Below are 23196 nucleotides of genomic sequence, written 5' to 3'. Positions count from 1 at the left end.
CCCACTTTCCCCTTCACTATCATACTTCAGTTCACACTGACCCGTCTGCTCCCCCACAGACGAGCTCTCTCGTATGTTTCGGCCCCCTTTCCTTTTCAACTCTTATACGCCGACCTCAAGCTGACTCAATTAGCTACCGCGTCCTCTCTAAATTCCTCCGAGCCCAGCCCATCATGGTTCAATCCGCGATTCTGGGTTTCCCTCGTATGGGAGTCAACCGTGACTTGAAGAAGGCTACCGAAGCTTGTGCGTCTTTATATTCCCCTGACTCACACGCCAATACTCTTCCCTCGTCTATTGCTTTCCATTGAAACTGACCGGATAGACTGGGGAGGCAAGATCACTCAGGTCGACCTGCTCGCTGAGGCCAAGCGCCTCCGTCTTGCGCACTGGAAGATCCAGAAAGATGCCGGTGTCGACATCATTCCCAGCAATGACTTTGCCTTGTACGACCAGGTGCTCAGCCACATCCAGGACTTCGGTGTATGCCTTCCATACCCCTCTTTGTCTCTCATCGGCGTGTTGCACCGTTAATTCTAATGCAATCTCTTTTCAGGCTGTTCCAGAGCGGTACACCAGCGCTAAGCTAAACCCCATTGATGAGTACTTTGCGTTGGGTCGTGGCCATCAGAAGGGTGGTGTCGATCTTCCATCCCTGGAGATGGTAAAGTGGTTCGACTCAAACTACCATTACGTCAAGCCCACCCTGCAGGACAACCAGGACTTCACCCTAGTGGCTAAGCCAAAGGCCGTGGTCGAGTTCCTCGAGGCGAAGGAGGCTGGAATTGTCACCCGCCCTGTCCTCGTTGGTCCGGTCACCTTCCTGCACCTCGCTAAGGCTGACCGAGGCCAGTCGGTTGACCCCATCGACCTGCTGTCCAAGCTGCTGCCGGTCTACGATGCTCTCCTGGCGCAGCTTAAAGAGGCTGGCGCCAAGACTGTTCAGATCGACGAGCCCGTCCTCGTTTTCGACCTGCCAGCAAAGACAAAGGCTGCTTTCAAGACTGCGTATGACCACTTTGCGGCTGAGGCTGCCAGAATTCCCGAGCTCGTCTTCTCCACCTACTTCGGCGATGTTGTGCACAACTTGGAGGCTCTGCCAAAGGACATTTACGCCGTGCATGTTGACCTGGTACGCAACCCTGAACAGCTGGACACTGTTATTGGTGCTCTTGGTCCCAAGACCGTGCTATCTGTTGGTGTTGTCGACGGCCGCAACATCTGGAAGACGAACTTGAAGCGCGCTATTGAAAAAGTCGAAGCTGCCATCCAGAAGCTTGGCAAGGACCGCGTCATCGTTGCCACATCCAGCTCACTCCTTCACACGCCGCACACGCTAGCAAGCGAGAAGAAGCTGGACGCTGAGATCGCCGACTGGTTTTCGTTTGCCAGTGAGAAGGCTGTCGAGGTGGCTCTCATTGCCAAGGCAGTGACGGACGGCCCTGACTCGGTTCGCGCAGAACTGGAGGCCAATGCCAAGTCGTGGCAGGCACGTGCTACATCCAGCCGCACTAACAACCCGAAGGTGAAGGAGCGCCAGTCGCAAATCAAGCCAGAGGACTACAACCGCAAGTCGGAGTTCCCGGAGCGCATTGCGCAGCAGCAGAAGAAGCTGAACCTGCCGCTGTTCCCCACTACGACCATTGGCTCGTTTCCCCAGACCAAGGAGATTCGGCTGCAGCGCAATAAGCTCACCAAGGGCGAGATCACAGAGGCCGAGTACGACCGCTTCATTGAACGTGAGATTGACGAGAACGTTCGCATTCAGGATGAGCTTGAGCTGGATGTGTATGTCCACGGCGAGCCAGAGCGTAACGACATGGTGCAATACTTTGGTGAGCGCTTGGACGGTTATGCCTTCACCACACACGCCTGGGTGCAGAGCTACGGCTCTCGCTGTGTGCGCCCACCCATCATTGTGGGTGACATCTCTCGGCCAGCGCCCATGACGGTAAAGGAGAGCAAGTACGCCGCATCGGTATCCAAGAAGCCGATGAAGGGCATGTTGACGGGCCCAGTGACGTGCCTGCGGTGGTCGTTCCCTCGTGACGACGTGCACCAGTCAGTGCAGGCAGAGCAGCTAGCTCTAGCGCTGCGTGACGAGGTAGTGGACCTGGAGAAGGCCGGCATTGATGTCATCCAGGTGGACGAGCCGGCGCTGCGCGAGGGTCTTCCTCTACGGGCTGGCAAGGAACGTGTGGCCTACCTGGACTGGGCGGTCAAGGCGTTCCGCCTGTCGACGACGGGCGTGGAGGACTCGACGCAGATCCACTCGCACTTCTGCTACTCTGAGTTCCAGGATTTTTTCCACGCAATTTCTGCGCTGGATGCTGACGTGCTGTCGATTGAGAACAGCAAATCGGACGCAAAGCTTCTTAAGGTGTTTGTGGACTCTGCGTATCCGCGCCACATTGGCCCCGGTGTGTACGATATCCACTCGCCGCGTGTGCCGAGTGAGCAGGAGATTTGCGACCGCATTGAGGAGATGTTGCAGTTCCTGAAGCCGGAGCAGCTGTGGATCGATCCTGACTGCGGTCTCAAGACGCGGCAGTGGACTGAGACAAAGGCGGCACTGGTGAACATGGTCAACGCCGCCAAGTTCTACCGGACCAAGTACTCGAAACAGTAAGCAGATCAACTGCGCTGGAGGGCAGCAAGAATTTGCACTCGCCGGTCCGATTGAGTCACGAAGTACGACCATTTGGCTTTTTATTGTCCCGCCTCACGACGAGGCGGATCCGATCTCAACATCGGCGTTTGGACCATTTTGCGGGCTGTTCTATTTTTTGCGGACATTTCTCACGTCATTTCTCATTCCTCTCATTTGAAGCTGGTCACGACCATCGCAGGGTTAACAAAAGCATCCAACCCTTGCGGGGGTGGGCATTCAACACATAAAACACATACAACGCTTACGAAAGATTAAGCAAAGGGAGCTTTTAACAGGTGTTTTAGGGGACATTCCTTCAACCGGATACCCATGGGAGGCGCGGCAACGGGGAGACACTAGGCAGAGCTGCACACTCCGTCAACCATATTGTAATATAAATAGAGACCCAATTCAACTGGGAGACTCGAAGGCCATTTTGTCAGTGATGTACCCGTTCGGAAGAGGATGGAAAGCGGTGAGTTAGCGTATCTTACTCAGTACTGCGTACCTGGCGCCTGTGGTTGGCATACTCCTTGCGAGTACTCCGTACTCCGTACGGAGTACTCCATACATACAGCAGTATTGGTGGCCTGTGGAGTTCTCCGTACTCTGTAGTGCTATACGTCTTGGTGGAAGGCCATGTAAGATACGTCGTAGACACGGAGTACGAGTACATGTTTCATGCGATCAACCTTTAATTTTGAATCTGCTGGCGGTGGGGAGTTTTGGGGCTGAAAGATCGGATTGGTGGTCAGGGTTGGCCAGCAGGAGTACGGAGTAATGCTACATAGTATCGTATGTGGCGGTTATAACTTAGGACGTACAATGGCCAACCAAGTCAAAAAAGCAGTGGAGCTGGAGAGGGGCTGTTTCACTATGAGAAGCCTGTAACCCCGCTTCTTCGTGGAGCAGCGGGACGTTGTACCGTAATTTGTATGAGTCGCCTGGTTAGCCGCTCAGGGGTTTTCGTAGGCTCTGCCTCTTTTCATATGGCGGCGCTTCTGCGTCTTCTCCGAGCCTGTAGGATACGATGTGTGAATATTAAAAGGGGGGGGAGGCCTGTCCGAAGGCCGCTTGATGGGGCGACAAGATGAACATATAAATTGCGCAGTCCTGTTACGACGTACGCGTATCTTGCTGGTGAATATAAACGTACGCGTCACCATGGTGCATGTAGGCGCAGGCATCCTGCTCATGCTCGTATGCTCTCGGCCGGGAGGGCGGCTCTGCGCATGTCGTGGTTGGCAGGCCTCTGTCTGCATGGGATGGGAGTAAATCGTCCAATCTTGTGGGCTGCCGCCAAGCTACGGTCAATGCCTCGTTGCTTCGTCTCGGACTCTGTACAGAGCACTCCGTAGAAGACGCAGAATTATACTACTCTGTGCTATGTATGTGTCTTGCGTCGCAAAACATGAGCAGCGAGACCCTGGCTTGACCCCTTTTTTTTCTCTCGTTTTTTTGCTCATGCAGAATTGCTAGTTCAGCCTCGTGGTTGGCCGTTTGACAAGCTACACGTTGCCTTCTCCCCTTGGCCATTTCCTTTTTGGGAAATAACGTGGATAGCGGTCGCGCCTGCCCCACTTGTATGACTGGTCGGCTGGCCATCCCAGTATGAAAAAGCAACCAGCCAGCTTCTATGGAGTACGTCGTACAGATTCATCTGGTTTCCATCAGACGGCCGAGCGTCCCGTACAAGTACGCGCGCGCTGTCTGCATGGGTCTGTTTGTTTGTGAAATGAGAATAGTGCTAATGCAAGAAGCAGGCACCAGGCAAATCCTGGCTGCATAGGCCGCCTGTACGAGTACGGGTATTGGTAGCCACGCGCGGCATCGTGGGCTTTTTTATTCATCGTGGCCCCCCTGGTGGGCCCCTTATTTTTCCTCACGTTTTCTTTGGATGAGACAGAGGCAGGCTTGTTTGCTCTAACCTCCGGATCAGCAGCCCCCGTTCGTTCGACTGGCGCCTGGCTTAGATCTAAGCAAGGTCCAAGCATGGTGGAACATGCTAAGCCGCCTGCACACCGGTTTCTGGCAGACGGAACACCCGTGTGCAATATTACGTAGGAGGGGGGGGTGTCGCAAGGAGTCGTGGATCGGACGGCAAAATACGCGATTTTGCTGCAAGTGGCTTGACAGGGCTCCCTGTCGAAAGTGCATATAGGGTCCCCTCATCTCTCCTTCTCGTCCTCGTCGCTTTTTCTCTTTCCTTTCTCCTTCCTACCTAACACATCTCGTTCATTCATCCTTTCTTTACCACGCCCGGCAGGTTTCTTTCTTTTCTAGGTATCATACACGACCATTTCGTTCTCTACATTGCAAGTCAATATTTCGGAAATCTACAAAACACCTTTTGGAATTTCCATTTTCAGCTCTTTTCAACACGCTCTCTGTCCAATCTCTCGTTGACGATCCGCTGCCCTCGTCTTACCACACCCACTTGTCCAGATCCACATCTACGCATATCTCAAAAGTATATTCCATCACCATGCAGCTCATCAACGCTCTGGCCGTCGGCCTGATGGCCACCGCCGCCTCTGCTTCGTCCATCCCGCGTGGCAAGCACCACAGACAGATGTTTCGTCGCAGCAACGATTCGGCCGAGGAGTTCACCACTCTGACCGTGTTGACCACCGACATCGTCACCATCACATCGTGCGCTGCCTCCATCACTAACTGCCCGGCTGCCACCGAGACCGACGCTCTGGCAGCTTTGTCGACCGAGGCCATTGTCACCGTCCTGGTGACAAACACGATCGCCCTGACCACCACCATCTGCCCTGTGACTGCTGCCGAGTCCATCAAGTCCAGCGTGATCAGCCTGGCCAGCACCGGTTTGATAACCGGCACCACTCTTTCGACTTCTGACGTTGCCGTGATCACTGCCAGCAGCAAGACCAGCGCCTCTGAGACTGCTGCTACTGCTGCCGTGACTGCCTCGAGCGGTGCAGCTTCTTCTGAGACTGCTGCTACGGCTGTTGTGACTGGTGCCTCCAGCGGAACTGTTTCCTCTGCCACTGCTGGTCTGAGTGCCTCTAGTGGCACTGTTTCGCCTGTCACTGTTGGTCTGACTGCCTCAAGCGGTGTCGCTTCCTCCGAGACTGCCGCCACTGCCGCTGTGACTGGCCCTAGCAGCATCTCTGAGACTGCTGCCACTGCTGCCGTGACCGGTTCCAGCGGCACTGCTGCTCTGACTGCTTCGACCGGCATCGTTTCCTCTGCTACTGCTGCCACTGCTGCCGTGAGTGCTGCCTCGAGCGACACCACTGCCTCCAACAGCGCTTCATCCCCCGCTGTCGTGGCTGCTGTCTCCTCGGGCAGCGTCTCTGGCACCTCTGGCACCGCTGCCGTAACTGCTCCCGGCACCAAGGCCACTTCTGCCACCACCGCCGCGATTGCTCCTGGCACCAAGGCTACTTCTGCCACCACCGCCGTGGCTGCTGTCTCTGGCACTCCTTCTGCTGCTACCGTGACTGCTCCCCTCACCAACAACACGGCCAGTGCTGCCGCCGTCACGGCTGCCACGTCCGGCAAGCTGACCTTCCCCAACACCACGACTACGGCCGTTGGCAGCGATCTGACGACGCTGACCGTGCTCACCACCAGCGTCGTCACCATCACCTCGTGCGCTGCGTCCATCACCAACTGCCCGGCCGCGTCCGAGACGGCTGCGCTGGCATCGCTGCCAGTTGAGGCTCTCACCACCGTCCTGGTCACAAACACGATCGCGCTGACGACGACTGTCTGCCCCGTCACCGCCGCCGAGTCCATCTCGTCTAGCGTGATTAGCCTGGCCAGCACTGGCCTCATCACTGGCAGCACTCTCTCGACTGGCCTCGTTGCCGCTGTTACTGGGGGTGCTAGCAGCAGTGCCACTGCCACCGCCACCGCTGCTGCCGTGACCGGCCCGGCCGCCTCGACCTCGTCGACCACAACCATCACCGCCGTCGTCACCAAGAGCATCATCATGACCACGTCGGCCGTCAAGACCGTCACCGTGACCGCCAGCACCGGCTCCAAGGGCGTCGTCAAGGCCTCCAGCGTCTTCACCACCTTCGTTGCGTCCACCTTCACCTCGGACCTGACCACGAGCGAGGTCCAGACCCTGACGCTGGCGACTGCCATTGCCAGCACTACTGCCGCATCGGAATCGGAGTGCACATGCGCAGCCACGGTGACCGTCACTGCCAAGGCTGAGACCGTCTACGTCACCGTCACGGGCAATGCCGCCGTTGTCGCTGCGGCTGTGGTTCCTACCACCACGGCCGAGGCTGCTGTCGTGGTTCCTACCACTACGGCCGAGGCTGCTGCCGCGTCCACCGACTGCTCGTCTGACGTTGTCATCACGCTGACCCGGACGCCCACCACGGCGGCGGCTTCGGCTTCGGCCACGGCCACGGAAGACTGCCCGTCCGAGGTCATCGTCACGGTTACGTCCACTGCGGCCAAGGCTTCCGCCACCGCGTCCAACTCGACCGTTGTGGCAGCGTCCAACTCCACATCCAAGAAGGGATCCAAGAAGAACGGCCGCTCGCTGCCGCTCTTCTAGAGAACGAACGGATGACCGAGAGATCGTGTTCTGACTGACGTCTCTCCCTCTCCTTCGGTTTGCCTTTTCTTAGTATCATCTCTTGTTCTTGTCTTATACTTTGGAGTGTACGTTGTACGAAGGTTGCATGTGTTTACGCACGGTTCATGGCCAGCTGGAGAAGGGACCACGGGGTCTCTCTGGCCCGGGAAAGTAAATAGAGAAAGCAAAGAGAGCAACTGCCCGTTTGGACCATGCCGCCCCATATGACCAATATGACTAAGCAAAACAAATTGTAAGATTCGCCGCGGAATGGGATGGCACTCTATAAGTACAAGTAGCTGGAACGGCCGTTCTTTGCGGGCCTGTCGTCGTCGCGTCACGCAGCCTCGAGCTCGGCGATGCGGCGCTCTGCGTCAGGGACTTGGCGCAGCAGCAGATCGAGATCGTCCTTTTCGTCCTCGAGCTGCAGGCGACGCTCGGCATCGAGACGGGTGAAGACGTAGTGGCCCTGACCGTCAAACTGCAGGATGCGATTGTGGTACTTCCACAGGCTGCGCCGGTGACTGACGGTCATCAGGGTCACGCCCATGGCCTTGGCCTGCTCGTACATGGTCTTTTCCATCTCCAAGGTCACGCTAGACGTGCACTCGTCGAGGATGGCGTAGCGCGGCCGGTGGTAGAGCAGACGGGCCATGGCGACGCGCTGCTGCCAGCCGACACTGAGAACCTCGCGCCACTCGGCCACGGTGTCCCAGCCGGCCGACTGGCCGGCAACGAGCTCCTCGAGGCTGAGCAAGCGCAGCAGCTGCAGCAGGTCGGCGTCCGTGACGCCTTTGGCCCGCATAGCCCGCAGGCTGTCGGGATAGGTGATCTGCTGGCGCAGAGAGCCGTGCGGCAGATAGGGCCGCTGGGGGATGTAGAAAATGTCGGCCGGTGGCGGTCGGTGGACGGTGCCGCCGTAGACGGGCCAGAGGCCGCCGAGGATGCGGAAGAGCGACGACTTTCCACAGCCGTTGGGACCAACAACCAGCAGGTGCTCGCCGGGCCTCAGGGAGAAGGACAGCTTCGGGACGAGGACGTCGCCGTTGGGGGAGATGATGGGTCTGCGGCGTCAGCAAGAACACAGTGCGAATAGTGCGAAAGAGAAAGCGGCAACTTACACGTCGGTAAACTGGATGGTGTCGCTCTCGACGACGGAGCCACGGCGACGAAGGACGGCGGCGTGGTCAGCGGTGTTGCCGGCACTGCTCGAGACCAGGTTCTTCTCAAAGTGGCCGGCACGCACGTCGGTCATGACGTCCAGCAGCGAGGCCACGCGGGCGGTGTAGCCGGCAAGTTCCATGATCTCGCGATAGGAAAACATGATGCGGCCAAAGGCGTCGGAGGCGGACAGCAGCAGGCGGCGGTTGGTAACGAAGCTCTCGGTTCGATCGGCCATGCTGCTGCCGCTGGCGGTGGAGGCCAGGGCCTGGCGAGCAGCAGCCGGCAGCGGGACGAAGACGGGCACGCTGCAGAGGACCAGGCCGAGGGCTCCCCAAAGATACTTGATGACATAATCCTCCATGAAGCCGTGGTAGAAGCGCTGGCGCAGGATGTAGTTGACGTGCTTGATGAGGGTGAAGTAGCCCTTGTCCAGGGTGTCCTTCTCGGCGCCATGGCCGGCGTAGAGCGCGACCTCCTCGCCGTGGTCGATCAGGCGGGCATGCTGGAAGCGAAATTCGCCCTCGAGCCTCGCCTCGTCGGCGACGTAGCGGCCAAAGGGCGGCGTGAGCGCGCGCATGGCCAGGGCCGACAGCTGGACCAGCAGGGCCATGGACACGACGCCCTCGCCGCCAACGCTGCGCGAGAGCGAGTACGTGTAGATGGTCATGTCGAGCAGCGGCTTGGCCAGGTTGCCGTACAGCTCGGCCAGGCTGCTGGCAAAGCGAGCCACGTCGACGGCGATCAGCTGGTCTGGGTTCTTGACGCGGTCGTCCAGCGCCGACAGCCCATAAAAGGTCATGCGCGTGAGGTACTGCTCGTGGATGTGCTGTGTCAGTCGCGTGCGGTATCGCAGTGCCAGCTGTGCCTGATGGTAGGCCAGCATCGAGTTGGTAAACGTTGCCGGCACCGCCACCACCATCCACCACGCGATGCGCCGCAGGAACTGCTGGCCCTGTCCGCGCACCAGACTCTTGACCAGCGCCCCGTCCATGGCCGCAATCTGCAGGCTGAGCAGTGTCCGTGCCACCAGGAAGGCACTGTGGCTCGCCAGCAGCCGTGCTTCCTTGCTGCGCCATCCTGGCACCACGATGCGCAGGAGCCGTCCGAGCGAGTGGAAAAAGGCCCGGTCCAGCTCCATCTTGCGCTGCCGTCCCCCCCCGCTGCTACCGCTGCCGGCCTCGTCCTCCTTCGCGTTACAATGCCTGCTATCGCGTTCTGACTCTCCCGGCTCGCTGGCCTGTCGCTGCTCTGCGATCGCCTGCCGCACCCGGTTCACCACCGCCACCAGTAGCGTCACGTACACCACCCGCGAGATGCGCGTCCGGTTGGCCACGTACGCCTTGACCAGAGCCCGAATCGCCCAGGCAACCGTGCGGCGGTGCTGGTCGGCCAGCAGCCGTGGCCCCGTGGCCGTCAGCTTGGACTGCGCAGCCATCGGTCGTCGGGAGCTGCTGCGACGCGATGCCTTTGCCTGTCGTATTGCTCCCTATTCGTCCGTCTTGTTGCCGTCATGCACTGTCGTTGGCTGCCTCGTCATCTGCTCTTTTCTCCGCGATGAGCCCTGTATTTTGATGCAAAATGAGAAATGAAAAGCTGCCGGTTGTCCCTTCTTGCATGCCTCCTCCTTCCTTCCTCGGCGTTTGCGTCACTGGCTGCGCCGTCGCCCCTTCCCCCCAGATAGACCAATCCCGCTAGTCCCATTTCCCCAGCTTTTAGCATGTGAGTGTGGCGGTGCTTTGTGGCGCGCATCCATTACTAGTACGGAGTCCTCGTGCAGCTTTCGACGAGCTTCTGCTCTCTGTCATCCACGCTGCTTTGCCCCCGTCATGCCGCCTCCTCTTCTCGCTGTCCTGGCCGTTATGGCACTGCTAGCCGCAACCGGCTCTGCCAATGTCGAGAAGGCCATCTTCCTCGGACCGGCAGCCGCAGCACCGGTCTCCCTCCCAGATTCGCTCTCAGCTGCCATCTCGCATCTCCACCGTCTCACCCCCGACGACAACGACGGCACATGGCGCACACCCCTCTCTGCGGCCTTCCCCTGGGCCACCGACTTCGATGCCAAGAGCACCACGTGGGTCCTTCTGGACGGCCTGCAGCCCGGTCAGCGTTACGAGGCTCGGGTGTGCTGGGCTGCCACGGTGAGTTCCTCTTCCGGGACGCCGCCGAGAGGACGGAGAACTGACCTTGGAAATCGCGTGCTGCAGCAGCCGACGGCCTTTGATGTAGACGCCTTTTCAGCTGACGTCGTGCTGGCCTCGCCGATTCTCTCCAAGTCGCTCACGAGCTTTTCAGACGGCGCCCAGAATGACGAAGCCGCTGTGCCACGCCATCTGCCAACATCCTTCCTTCTCCTTCGCATCGTCGCTACCGCCGATTACGTCGCGGCCAACCGCTCCCTCATGCTTCCCCAACATGTCCAGCCCGTGCTGGCCGATATCATCCTCGATCCCTTTCTCCTCAACGTCCTGCCACGCTCGCTAGCACCAACGGTCGTAGTTGTTCTGCTGGTAGCCGCCGTCAGCGCCGCCCTGTCCCGTCACATTGTCCGCTGGCTGCGCTCTGTAGCTGCGTCGGACGTGATGGCCGCTGCCCGGCAGACCAAAAGCAAGCAGACATAAGCGACACGAAAGAAAGCACAGACAAGTCAGTTATACAGCCCGTATCTACAGAGTCAAGCCTCCTCGCACATAATAGGTAATCACGCTGCTTCCTGAATGCAACTCGCCCAGAAACTTCAAAATACGGTTCAGTCTGTTACCCGGAACAATCTCCAGACAGCCCCTCCTCATAAAAAAGATACTGCCTCTCCTTCATCCCCCATACCTCCACTGCTGGCCCACCTTTCCGCCCTCTGCCCTCCGGCCTCAAAACAGCCTGCTGTGCTTTACGACATCCGCCCTCCATCGGTGATACTAGTACCGTTGCTGGCCACCATACCCGCCTTGGCTGTACGAAGCCTGTGGCAGCGCACCATACGATGGCGCCTGACCACCACCGCCGTACTGTTGCGCTTGGCCGTACTGTGGCGCTTGGCCGTACTGCGGTGACGGCGACTGGTGTTGCTGGTTCTGCTGGTGCGGCGGTTGACCCGGTGGTGGCGGGTAGTATGTCGTCGCAGCAGCACCATACGCGCCGGTCGGGCCTTGTGTAGGAGAACCGTAGCTGGGAGAAGACGGGCCGCTGTACGAAGGCTGCTGCGGGTGCGTCTGGTGGGCCTGGTGTGCCTGATGCGACTGATGCGACTGGTGCGACTGATGCGACTGGTGCGACTGGTGAGACTGGTGCTGGTGCTGATGCTGGTGCTGCTGGTGCTGCTGGTGCTGCTGGTGCTGCTGGTGTGGCTGGCTCTGCTGGTGCTGCATAGGGGGTGGTGGATATGATGGGGCCGTGTTCTGCGACGGCTGCTGCGGCTGTCCGTACGACCCGTACTGTGACGGCTGGCCTGCTGCCGGCGGCGGGGCGTAGGATGGCGCAGCCGTGTGTTGTTGGTAGGACGAGGCAGGTGGTGCCGATGTCACAGGGGCGGCGGCAGACTGCGCCCCTTGCGAGCTGTATGACGGCTGCGACATCGGCTGGTATGATGTGGGCGGCGCAGCGCCCGAGTAGGTGCCGCTCTGACCGGACCCCGAGTATCCGTAGTTCTGGCCCTGGTTCTGCTCTTGTATCAGCCAATATTCATCCCCGGTCTCCTTCGGCTTGCTCGTCGTTTCTTACCTGATGTCCTCCACCAAACATTCCGGCCATACCGCCCATGACGGTCCCTGCCAGCCCGCCGCTCGCGTGCGGTGTCTGCCCCGTCGTGCCCTGGTGGTATGTCTGTGGCTGTGCCTGGCTCGGCTTGCTGCCCGATGAGAAGAGATTGGATGCCAGCTGTCCGACCAGCTTGCCACCGATACCACCGCTGCTGCTGCCGTTCTGCTTCCCGCTACTCCCGCTGCTAGAGTGCGATAGCCCGCTAAGCAGCTGTCCGAGAGGGTTGGATCCGCCCTGGCTGCTGTTGCTGTGCTGGCCTTGTAGCAGGCTTGCGGCAAAGGACTGCAATTTGCGTCGTCGTTAGCAAGAGCAAAATCCGTGTTTTCCAGCCAATGGCCCGAAGCCGCCAAAGACCACTCACACTCAGGCTTCGGTCCCCAGAGGGTCCATCCGACACTCCGCGTGTCCCAATCTCGGACGGCATCACGGGCTCGAGCCGTCCATCTGGATGGCGAATGGTCTGCGAGCCGTCTGGGTGCGTAAACATGGAGCTTGCACCGTTCGCACCGATAGACCCCCCGGCCGGAGGGGCTCCGAAAGGATGTTCTGTTCCGGCGTGGCTAGGCGTCGGTGTACCTCCGGCAAGGGCTGCGTCGGTCGGGACATCCCACTGCGACACGCCCGTCGCGAGCTGCACGTAGTAGTACTTGCGGCTAGCGGCGTCCCACTGGGCAATCCAGCCAGCGGGCAGCGGAGGAGGCGCGAAGCTGGGGCCGTCGCTGCCAGGAGACATAGGTCCGGCCATGGCAGTGGCAAGAGATTCCCGATTCTGATGTCTGGGAACGGGCAGCGGCTGGCTGATGTTGACGCAGTGGCGAGAGCTTTGCGATAGCGACGAGATGCCGACCGAATACAGTTGATCGGGAGAGAATGAGTCGAATAAAAAAGACTAGACCGCGGGCCGGGCGAAGAGACGGACGGGCAGAGGCGAGAAGACAAGGTGAGAAGAAGAACAGGAGAAAAAAAAGAGAGTTGTTGGAGGATCGAAGCTGTTAATTCGCTTGGGCGGCGCAGAAAAGAGGAGGGGCCGGGCCTGAGAGCGAGTAGCGCTGCTGCGGAGTCGCAAAAGTTATAGTCCTGTTTATGTAAGCCACCTAGAGGGGAACGCCGCCCCACCTTCCTCACCTCTCTTCCTAACCTTTCTCTTGCTTCCCAGCGCCGCCTATATGCTTTGCGGACAGCCTCCTCATCACTGCCTCTGCTTTCTACTACGGCGGACAGAACGAGTAAGCGCCTCGCATGGGCACTGCTAAGCGATAGAGAAGTGCAAATGACATCGCAGCCCAGACGCTGTCTGGCTAGCGCTCTGGGAAAAACAGCTATTCCCCTCTCGGCCTGGTGGCTGAAGAGGGGAGGCAGCCAATGCTACAACAGGCAAACTTTCACTTTATGTCGTAGTGGAAATGCTCCTTTGCCGGCCAGTCCGCCGCGTTGGCTTGTTCTATTATCCACCCTTCGTCCCGGCTGTGTCGTGAACGTGGCTTATACAGTCAACTTCGAAACGGCCACGCCGTCTGTCACCTGCTTCTCGCTACTTGCTGCCACCACCTTGCTATCTTCCTTGGTCAGACCCTTCCGTATGGCCAGCACGCTGTCAACTATCACGGCATCGATGCCCTCTTTGACTTGGCGCTGCGTTTTTGTCAGCATATACTGTCACCTCTTAGCAACGCGCAGGCCGTTCACAAACTCACCTCCACCATTTCTGGGTCGTTGTTCTCAGTTCCGTAGCTCACGCACACCAGCCCGCTCTGCTTGACTACCCGCACCAGACGCGGACTGTTCACAAACGGCGTCGCAAGGCTTACGATTCCCAGCAGATTCCACCGCCGCGCAAACCGGATCGCCTCCTGCAAGCTGCTCGCCCGGATGTCGCAAACCTGCTCGCCACCCGCATCCGTGAGGAACATGATGGGGAAATTGGGCTGCTTGAAGGAGAGGCAGAGACAGATGTCAGGATTGAACGATGAGAAAATCAGGTTGCGGCTGCCCGCCAGCTCGTAAACCTTGGTCAGCACCGTGTCACAGAACGAGTTCAGCTCCACGGCGTATGTGTCCATCTCATGCTCCTCGCTCTCGTGCAGCATCGGATACTTCATCTCGATGTTGAACCCTACCGACGCCGGAACCTGGTTAAATAGCTCTTCCAGCGTCGCAAACGGCGCCTGGATAAAGTTGCCGCGCGAATTGGCCTTGAAGCCCTTCTCTTTGAAGTCGCGCGTGTGCTTCATCCGCTCTTCTAGCACCGTGCGTTCGTCGGCCGTCCCACTCAGCGACATCGACATGGCTCGCCGCGGCGGCCGATACGTCCCGCCAACCCGGCTGCGGCCGCCCCTGCCAACACCTCCGTTGATGCTCTCGGGAAGCTGTACGCCGCCTTGTGTGGTGCCGTCTGACTCCCCGGCTGCAGCTGACTTGTTCGCAGGCGTGGTACTCAGCAACGACGCCAAGGCTCCAGCAGCCTTTCCGCTCGTGCGGCTGCCGTTTGTGGCGCCGTGCCCATTCGTGTGGCCGTCACCCTTGCTGCCGCTGCGAATCCTGCCACTGTTAATGTGCAGGAACTGCTCCAGAGTCAGAGTGTGCACAGGAGCATCAAAGCCCGTCTCGCTGACAAGGAAGTCGTGGTAGATCACGGGAATGTGATCCTTGGTCAACTGCACATCAAATTCTACGTAGTTGGCGCCCAGGTTGGCCGCTGCAATGAACGATGGCACCGTGTTCTCGCCCAGCTGCAGCGACCGGTTCGAAGTCATGTTCTTGCCCATTCCGCGGTGGCCAATGACCATTGGCGCCGACGACACCTTGCGCCAATACGTGTGTTCCGCATTCACTTCCATGTTCGGGTGCATGAAAGGCGTGATCACCAGAAAATTGAAGTTGACCGTGCCGATTATTTCCAGATCCGCCGACATGATTGGCACGCACACGTCGCCCTGTAAGTTCATCCGCTTCGAGCCGATGGTCGGCCGCACCGTCGACAGCAGGGCTACGCCTCGTCCGATCTTGTTTTTCTTATTGCCCGAGTATGTGGGGACAATGTCGAAAAGCAGTTTGACGCCGCTCATGTCCTTTGTCGTGAACACAATAGGCTCTGTCGAGATGTTTTCTTGCACTGGGAGATCCACCACCGTAGGCTCGCCCACTGCACCGTGAGCCGACACGACGATCGAGAGCGCCGTGTCTAGCTGTGTGTTGTGCGCTTCCGCGAGTGGAACTTTGTCCAGCTTGACCGCGTCAGTGTTCTTGCGCATGTCCATCGACCCGAGACTGACAAGTACCAGCGTCTCGTCCTTGAGATAGCGATGGCCGTATGTCCGGACAGGTGGCGGAAGCGGCTCCAAAGCCGAGGCAAGGCGCGAGGCACTGTTGGACGTCCGGTCACCCAGCGACAGGTACGCTTCTGGAACTGCCTCCGGAGTTGTCGCCTTGCTGCCAGGTGACGGTGTGGCGTCCTCTAACGACGCCTGGGCTTCTGTTCCCGGGGCCAGCCGCGATGACTCGAGCAAGAGCTTAGCAATGTCTAGATGGCCACGCAGAGCGGCGTGTTCCTTAGCCGTCCAGCCAGACGAATCAACCTTGTCGACATCCGCACCAGTCTCCACAAGCAGGCGTACCACCGACAGATGGCCATCGACGGCCGAAATATGTAGTGGTGTCCATGCAAATGACTTCTCGGGAAGATCAGGAGAGGCCTTCTGCGTATTGCTACCGGCTAAGAGAATCTTCGCACAGCGGTGGTGTCCGAAACGCGCCGCAATATGCAATGCCGTCTCGCCCGTCTCGTCCTGCCAGTTAATATCCACTCCGGCATCGACGAGCGTCTGCACTATGACAAAGTGGTTGTGCTTGGTAGCAATAGCAAGAACGGCGCTGGATTTGGCCATACGCACATGGCTCTTGCTCTCGTTGGTCCCCTTCCAGTCTTCGCTATGCAGAAGCACCTTGGTCGTCAATGGATGGCCGCCAATGACACTGAGATGTATTGGTGCATATCCCTCGTTGTCCTGCCACTCGGGCGCGTCAATTCCGTTCTCAACATTGAACTGTCCCCAGGCCTGCATCCTGGAAATGACAGCCTCGCACACGACGACAAATCCGAACTGCGCTGCATAGTGCAACGGCATACGGCCGAACAAGTCACGTGCCTGAAGCGCAGGCTGCTGCTCACGACTCAGACTGTCTAGCAGGAAGACGAGATATTGCACGCGTGGATCGCTAGCTTCGAGCAGCTGCGATTCAATGGTGTGGCTCGCACGCGGCACAGGCAATGGTGAAGCGGCTGGAGTTAGATATTGCGTGGCATAGTGGTTCGTGTGCCGGAGCTGAAACGGCGTCGGGTTACTGACAGCCTCTTGCTGATGTGCGATGGGAGGTGTCGACTTGCTGCGGCCAATATGAATGACCAAGCGATGGATGCAGTTTCTCTGGTTTATGTCGTCCGGCTCGTCCAGGGAATGCAAATGGCCCAGGAGAAAGCGGATGGTGTCGCGAGAGCGAGCTGAGATGGCCCGCTGGAGCAGGTTGAGTAAGAGACCTTGCGTTAACGGCGAGGTCTGATCCTCCCCGCTGAGATCCACGTGGCCTTCACGAAGACCTGCCTCCAAGCTCCCCAAATCATTGGACCGAATGGCCTGGTCGATCTTATCAAGAAGGGCATTCGAGAGGTTGAGCATGGCCTTGGTCGTGACACGGCCGAGAGAGTGGGTAGAACGCTCGGATCTGGTATCGTCGATCTGATTGACATCGCCTAGGGCTAGGAGCCAGCGATTGACCTCGGACATGACACGAGAAATTGCCGTGTCACGAGCAAAGGGACAGGGATCCACCTTTGTGGCGATGTAGCGGTGTTGGGTAGATGTATTAGGCACCTTCTTGTCGAGCTTCTTGGTGATTTTCACAAAGCCACGGCGATTGATCTCGCCAAACCATTGTAGATTGCGAAGCTGGCTGCGCAGCTCGAGCAGGGCCCCCATGAGCTCCTCGATCTCATCTTGGTCGAGATGGGCAACGACCTCGGGCGAAGTTCCGTAGCGGTCTTGAAGGAGACGAAGGCGGCGGCTAGTGTCGGCAAATTTCTTGTTGTAAAAGGAGTCGACGTCTTCCAGATTCCGGTCCAGGGCGAAGAAAAACTCTGTTCTCAATGGAAATGACTTGTTAGGCTCACGGCCCGGGTCGTTCCAGGAGGTAGAGAAAAAGACACGAGACAAAAGAAAGTTAAAGTTGAAGACAGATCAGGATTGCGCACGGGGGTAAATTTAAACATTTGATGGGACACACGACGGGCAGCATAAGAAGGGCGAAAGGGCAAAGTGATGCTGAAAAGCGCAGCAGAGGTGCGGGATTTCCCACCTGCAAGATCCGCGGTCTCCCCCCTCTCTGCGGTCTGGGAGGCCACCTTGACGAGCTTCTTGAGGCCCTTGTAGTTGATGTACGAGGAAGCCCACTCGGGCACCTGGTTTCGCGGAAGACTGAAAGTGTTAGTGACAAAAGTTGCTCGCGGGTGTGCGAGGGAAGTAACGTACTTCCTTCCAAATTTCATCGTGGCCTATTCTCGTTTAAAAGGACCAATTGTGTGTCGTAAAGTTGGTGTCTGAACGGGCAGCAAGAGCACCGTTTACCAGTCTAGGGCTGTTGATGTCTTGCTCTCTTGTTTTTCCGTCTTAGTCTTTCATTCCAAGCAATTTAATGAGAGAATATACAGCATCCCATGTGTTTCTTACTAGTGAGTAAGAAAGAATCTTTAGTTTTCCTATCGTGTATCAGGAGAAACCGGTCAAGAGCATGTGCAGTCGTTTGGGTAGCATTGACGCCATCTGACTATGGGAGGAGCCGCTTATTTATATTAAGATGAAGCAGTGGATCGGGAAAGCGAGAACACCAAAAAAGAGGGTTAAAAGTAAAGTATTCGTAGACAAGATGAAGGAGAGCCGGCACCGGCAAAAGAGTGACTCCAACCAACTTTGGCCGCGTTCTAGCCTGCTGTTTTTGAGCGGGTTCAGTCAATGTATCTACCTGCAGCAGGCGCAGTAGTGTCTTTGATTAAACGACGCCTGATTAGAGGTGTGAGGATTAGAGCAAAGGGTCTCGAGGGGATCAAGAAACAGCGTTGATGACATGGGATCACAAGCTGTACAAGTAAAAGAGGGAGTGGGGACAAATGAACGACGGAATTTTCAGTTTACCAGTGTACATAAGTTGTGGGTCTACCGTGCAAACTTCATTTGTGCACTGGCGTCGTCACGGAAGCTCGTCCCACGCATGTGTATACATGGTTCTGGTTGGTTCTTGTCGAACACTGTCGTGTTTGGGCTGTCAGTAACCGTGTTCTTTCAGGTGTGAAATTGCCGTTGGCCGATGATTCCTATGCTAGAGTACGAGGTACTTCTAACTCCGTAGAGTCCAACGACCAGCCATTCTCACCGTGCCCATTCCGATTGATGCAGTGGTGACCGTGGACAGGTGCCCCGTCTCTACTGGCCAGCCAGCCGGAACACGCCTAACCATCCCGCCCCGGCAGAGGACCTGTGGTGGGGGGGTGTAGACTAACAAGACGTGGGACTATACTGATCAAGTCTGCTCGGTTGACCTGCTGTGTGCTGCGGAGGGGTAAGATACCATGGGTAGTGGACCAACGGGCCATTTGCAGAAGTCTGCGCGTGTACAGTTGCCAAAGGCGGCGGTGAAAAGGAGGCTAAGCATCAGACAATAGGCAGATCGTGAAGGAGCATCGTGACCATGCTTTTATTTACTTTGGGGGTGTATGGCGAATCAGCGCCGCCCTCATTCACCGCCTGCTATTTATTGTGTTCCATTAGCCAAGATGCTTTAAGCATGGTCCGGTTTTGTCTGTACCTCTTTGTCCTGTCGCTACCTTTAATCGAGCACTATACGGAGTACAATTGCTCGACCTAATTGTTGGGCAGAATGGCTCCGGCCTGGAACAGTCCATAGGGATAACGCGACCCAAATTCTACCCGTACAGCACGCTGCGTCTCTTCTTTTGCCTGTGGGACGGACAGCTCCACTTGTGTCTCGGCGCCACCGTTTCTTTTAGGTTGCTTCAGATCGTGGAGAGCCCTGGCTTCCAGAACAGCATCTAGCGCTACATCCCTGAACATGTTCCTAGTGGCATCGATGCCTGCAGCTGCGTGATCGTCTGGAGACAGGGGGGACAGGAGAATGTGCTTGAACCGATCCTCCAGGAAACCTCCAACGGCTGGTCCATCCACGACAACCATACGTTCCACCATCGATGCCTGCTTTCGAGATTCCGCCGGTGCCGGCGTTGCTGTTTTTCGAGATGTGGCAACATAAGACTCGAACCGAATCATGAACGGAAGCTCGCTTTGCCGCAAAAATTTCCGATATAAATCCGAAATGTCCATGCCGTCAGAGACAATGACTAGGAACGTCTCCATGACATGTGCACAGACTCTGAAGATTGTCCGTGCAGCCTCGTCAATCGTTGTCAGCTCGGCCATTTTTCGGTACGTTGATCGCTCCTGGTCCAGTCTCGTTTGTCGCCCTTGTAGGCTGTCAAATTGGACCGACCACGAACGGGCAGACATCCTGAACAATGCCTCGTCGGTTGTAACGGCGCCCTGCGCCGCAAGTACGATCTGGCGGAGGCGCTTTACGTACTGCAGCGTATCTGACACAAATAGGGCATGAGCGATGCGCTGGCAGTTGTCATCTACCAGGCTGTCGTAGCCATGGCCTAGGTTCTGGTGCTGCGTCTGCACCTGCCCTGACGGCCCAGACACCGATGCCACTGACAGTAGTAGCTGGATCTTAATGGACAGTTTCCTTGCATACCGCTCTTCGCTCATAAGCAATGGCGTAATTCGACTCGCATTCTCCACGAAACCACGTAACAGCACACGCGCTGCGGGAACGTCCACCGCGTCCAACACGCAGTTCACAACCCAGTTCACAGCGCCTGTCTTGATTTCATAACAATCGCTCAGAAAACTGGCAAATGCCACAGCTGCGTGTCGCACCTGGCCCAGAGACAGAAGACCTGTCAGAATGGCATTAAAGACAGGTCCGTCGATCTCTGCTCTTTGCACCACAAACCCGTCTGTGACCGTGACGTCGTGCGTATTTGCCCATCCCATCATATAAGGGCGTGCTTTCATATCAATCAAAGACCGTCGCCGAATCTTCGCTCCACGAGAGTCCTCCGCTACGAGCCGGCGAATCAATTTATAGAACCCAACGAGATCGCCCTGTGCCCGGTAATGTTGTAGTAAGCACACTAATGTCTGCTGCGTTGGCAGCAGGCGACTCTGGTATAACAGGGAATTGACAACCAGCCCGGCCAAGGAGTGCTCTCCGACACGAGTAAACCCCAAAATCAGAGCGTTGTAGTTGTAGATGCCGGGGGGTGCGGTTGAAACAAGCATGTTGTAGCACAACTTAGCTACCCAAAACTTGATTTGCTTCCTGTACCAGTTGTCCTCTGGCTGTCTCCTCCCGGAGAGAAACTTTGTCTTCGACGGGCCGTAGGCCCTTGTGTACTCCCAGTCTTGAAAAATCTTCCTCGTTGCCGTGTTGGCAGCAAGCCGTGCTTCAATTGCAGCCTCTGGGGCTAAATCGGGATGTCGGTACATTGGATATCCATCGGATCTCAACATACGTATAGCCGTCCATGGGGAATCCAAACTTTCCTTGGAAGCTTTTTGCGCCGCGATGTCATCTGGGTAACCTAATCGATTTGCCTCGCCTAAGAGCTCGTCCACGAGTTGATTTGTCGCCTCAGTCATCTTAGTGAACTGAAGCGGCGTCTGTGGCTCCCTTTGCTTGAACGCGTCCGTGCTTGCGTGTTTCTCGTTCTCCAAGCCATAGCTCATGAGCGCATACTCTTCTGCAAGTAATAATGCCTCGATATCGTCCAATCCTGCATTGGCAGCCGGCCGCTGGGTCCACCATCGCCTCTGGAGGCCGAACTGCTCATGCAGCCAGGACGAATAGGAGTTTCGATGCTTCATCTCAGACCCTTGCCGCAATAATTGTCCTGGCGAATCGCAAATGGCACGAAGTCCTTCGACCACCTTGCGGTGAGACGCCAAGTTGATGGAGGTCTCATCCAAGGCATGTCCTTTGCGTAATAGCAGTCCCAGGCCCTCTTTATTTAGCGCGGTATTACAGTCTGCTAACGAAGACTCTCGTAAGACCCGAGCCAAGTCTTCTCGGGCCTCAGTAATGCGTTGATCGAGATCTTTTCGCCGTCGATCTTTGCGGCTTGCATCGGCCAGTGCGGCCGTCGCCATTATGCTCGAATAATATGCAGTGAATATCTCACTTGCTCCTACCCTTCTCTTCCCATTTCGAGTGCCAATATTCCTCGCTGATGTGGTCGGTCGTCGTGCTACCGGCCGGAGATGGTTGTTGAAGGCATTGCTGTGAATCGACCGGTGCAAGCTCCGTCTGCAATTGCCACATATGTGACCCCTAGGGGCCTGTGACCACATGTGCTGCATATCCGGAGCATATCTCCAGTGCTGCTGGAGGCCCGTTGAATCGAAGCAGAGACGTTGCCTGGATATTTAACGGCGCGACGATAGAACGAAAAGCAGCGTTTTCGTCGCATCATGCCACTAGATGGTGGATGCTGCAGGTCCACTTTGAAATACAGTGCAAGCGAACAGTGTTTTTATATTTTTACTGTATCGAATGCTATCGCTTTTTGGGCATCCTCTCTAATATCGCCACTGCATAGGCTTGCCCTTGAAAAGTCAATCACATCCAGAACTTAAGGCCCATCGACTAGCTCTAACGCCCCCAGAGCTTGAACCTCTTCTTTTTTATTACAATGTTCAGTCTCACTCTAACAGCAGAGCTAACCGGGTAGGTTGTATCCCAGGAGGTGCTTCAATCTAATTCGTATATCAAAAACTCATAGGCGTGCTAGTGTCACCAATCTACGGCCTAACGACACAAAGGAGAACCCTTTCTGGTACACGTTTAGGGTCCAGTGCACGTCATGTCGTGAGACGCATCCCAATTGGGTTGGTGTGAGCCGATTTGTACGTTGAGGCTGGCAGTATCCTCTTAGTACAGAGCGGTCCAACTAATGACTTCAGGAAGCCAATGAGATGAGCGGCAGCAGAGGCGAAGCGAATTTTGTTTGGAAGTGCAAGAACTGCAAGGTAAATATATAATAGTAATTCCCTTGAAGCCGTGTGCTGACTGCTATCAGAGGGAATCATCAGCCTCGATCAAAGAAACACCCAAGCCATACGAGCAATCAGAGCCCTCCAAGCCCCACAACGTCATTGAGTTTGACTGTCGTGGGCTTGAATTTACCGAGTTCAAACCCGAGGTAGCCATATCCTTATTTCTGCCTGCTCATGTTGTCTCACTAACACCCGTTGGGGCAAAAGGGAGAGTGGCAGGCCGAAGGACTTGAGTCTGGCACCAAATTTACTGAAATTGACTTGGCGGAAGGTGACTGGTTTGATTACGATGAAAAGTCCGGAGAAGAAGTGAGCATCTTGGGCCAAAAATGGGAAATCCGGCGCTCCTAGTTACAAAACGAGTACCTCTGTCTGTATTCTGTTGATATGTTGTGATTAGATGCGGTTTAGCCTTATGAAAGCCCATGGCTGTATCACGCTCTTCAAATAAACCTCGCTTGCGATTCTGCAGATACTTAGAGACGCAACCGCAGGCATCGTGGACAAGAAGATCATCTGCACAGTCAGCAGCTTTTCATTAGTGAGAGTATTGTTTGGCAAGAGATGTCTTCACGATCAAACTATACGCACGGACCAGTAGAGCACGTGACTTTCCAGTTCTTAGTAGTAGACAACCAAAATGCAGTTTGAATTATTCGTCCCGATGCCTCAACTAAAAAGATCTATCCATGGCTTCCAACCTTTCGCCGCACTTGCAATTCGTTGCAAATGCGTCATATCTTCTCAGACAGTCCGCTCCCGAAACATCAGCCCACTTGATGCGCCGGTATATCGATCTAGCGACTCAGCAGACGTCACAGCAGAGTGCTTCCACGTTGACAGATATACACCGACAACGAATTTGCACCGGTTGCGGAAACATC

The 23196-nt window shown here is 56.7% G+C and overlaps 7 protein-coding genes across 7 annotated transcripts; 3 read left to right on the top strand and 4 right to left on the bottom strand.

Moving 5' to 3' along the window:
• Window positions 1-173: 173 nt before the first annotated feature.
• CMQ_7994 (cobalamin-independent methionine synthase d) lies at window positions 174-2629 on the top strand (the record flags this gene model as incomplete). The annotated part of the gene is made up of 3 exons (XM_014313634.1): window positions 174-246; window positions 326-483; window positions 557-2629. The coding sequence occupies 3 exons, from the start codon at window positions 174-176 to the stop codon at window positions 2627-2629; spliced, it is 2304 nt and encodes a 767-aa protein (XP_014169109.1).
• A 2506-nt stretch (window positions 2630-5135) lies between these two features.
• Window positions 5136-7196, top strand: CMQ_7974 (lustrin a-like protein; the record flags this gene model as incomplete). The annotated part of the gene is made up of 2 exons (XM_014313614.1): window positions 5136-5516; window positions 6183-7196. 2 exons carry the CDS (start codon window positions 5136-5138, stop codon window positions 7194-7196), a joined length of 1395 nt encoding a protein of 464 aa, XP_014169089.1.
• Window positions 7197-7554: 358 nt separating this feature from the next.
• On the bottom strand, window positions 7555-9816 carry CMQ_7827 (ABC fatty acid transporter; the record flags this gene model as incomplete). Its single annotated transcript, XM_014313467.1, has 2 exons — window positions 7555-8281; window positions 8339-9816. 2 exons carry the CDS (start codon window positions 9814-9816, stop codon window positions 7555-7557), a joined length of 2205 nt encoding a protein of 734 aa, XP_014168942.1.
• Window positions 9817-10207: 391 nt separating this feature from the next.
• On the top strand, window positions 10208-10999 carry CMQ_7921 (uncharacterized protein; the record flags this gene model as incomplete). The annotated part of the gene is made up of 1 exon (XM_014313561.1): window positions 10208-10999. The coding sequence occupies one exon, from the start codon at window positions 10208-10210 to the stop codon at window positions 10997-10999; it is 792 nt and encodes a 263-aa protein (XP_014169036.1).
• Window positions 11000-11293: 294 nt separating this feature from the next.
• CMQ_7875 (uncharacterized protein) lies at window positions 11294-12879 on the bottom strand (the record flags this gene model as incomplete). Its single annotated transcript, XM_014313515.1, has 4 exons — window positions 11294-11543; window positions 11811-12034; window positions 12096-12416; window positions 12496-12879. 4 exons carry the CDS (start codon window positions 12877-12879, stop codon window positions 11294-11296), a joined length of 1179 nt encoding a protein of 392 aa, XP_014168990.1.
• A 737-nt stretch (window positions 12880-13616) lies between these two features.
• Window positions 13617-17673, bottom strand: CMQ_7931 (glycerophosphodiester phosphodiesterase gde1; the record flags this gene model as incomplete). Its single annotated transcript, XM_014313571.1, has 4 exons — window positions 13617-13766; window positions 13829-17265; window positions 17484-17602; window positions 17657-17673. 4 exons carry the CDS (start codon window positions 17671-17673, stop codon window positions 13617-13619), a joined length of 3723 nt encoding a protein of 1240 aa, XP_014169046.1.
• Window positions 17674-19042: 1369 nt separating this feature from the next.
• On the bottom strand, window positions 19043-21406 carry CMQ_8009 (uncharacterized protein; the record flags this gene model as incomplete). Its single annotated transcript, XM_014313649.1, has 1 exon — window positions 19043-21406. The coding sequence occupies one exon, from the start codon at window positions 21404-21406 to the stop codon at window positions 19043-19045; it is 2364 nt and encodes a 787-aa protein (XP_014169124.1).
• Between the last annotated feature and the right edge of the window lie 1790 nt (window positions 21407-23196).

The sequence above is a fragment of the Grosmannia clavigera genome (genome assembly GCF_000143105.1).
Source record: "Grosmannia clavigera kw1407 unplaced genomic scaffold GCSC_82, whole genome shotgun sequence".
Classification (NCBI taxonomy): Eukaryota; Fungi; Ascomycota; class Sordariomycetes; order Ophiostomatales; family Ophiostomataceae; genus Leptographium; species Leptographium clavigerum.
The sequence above is the reverse complement of the archived record's forward strand: the minus strand, read 5'-3'. Positions and strand labels throughout refer to the sequence as shown.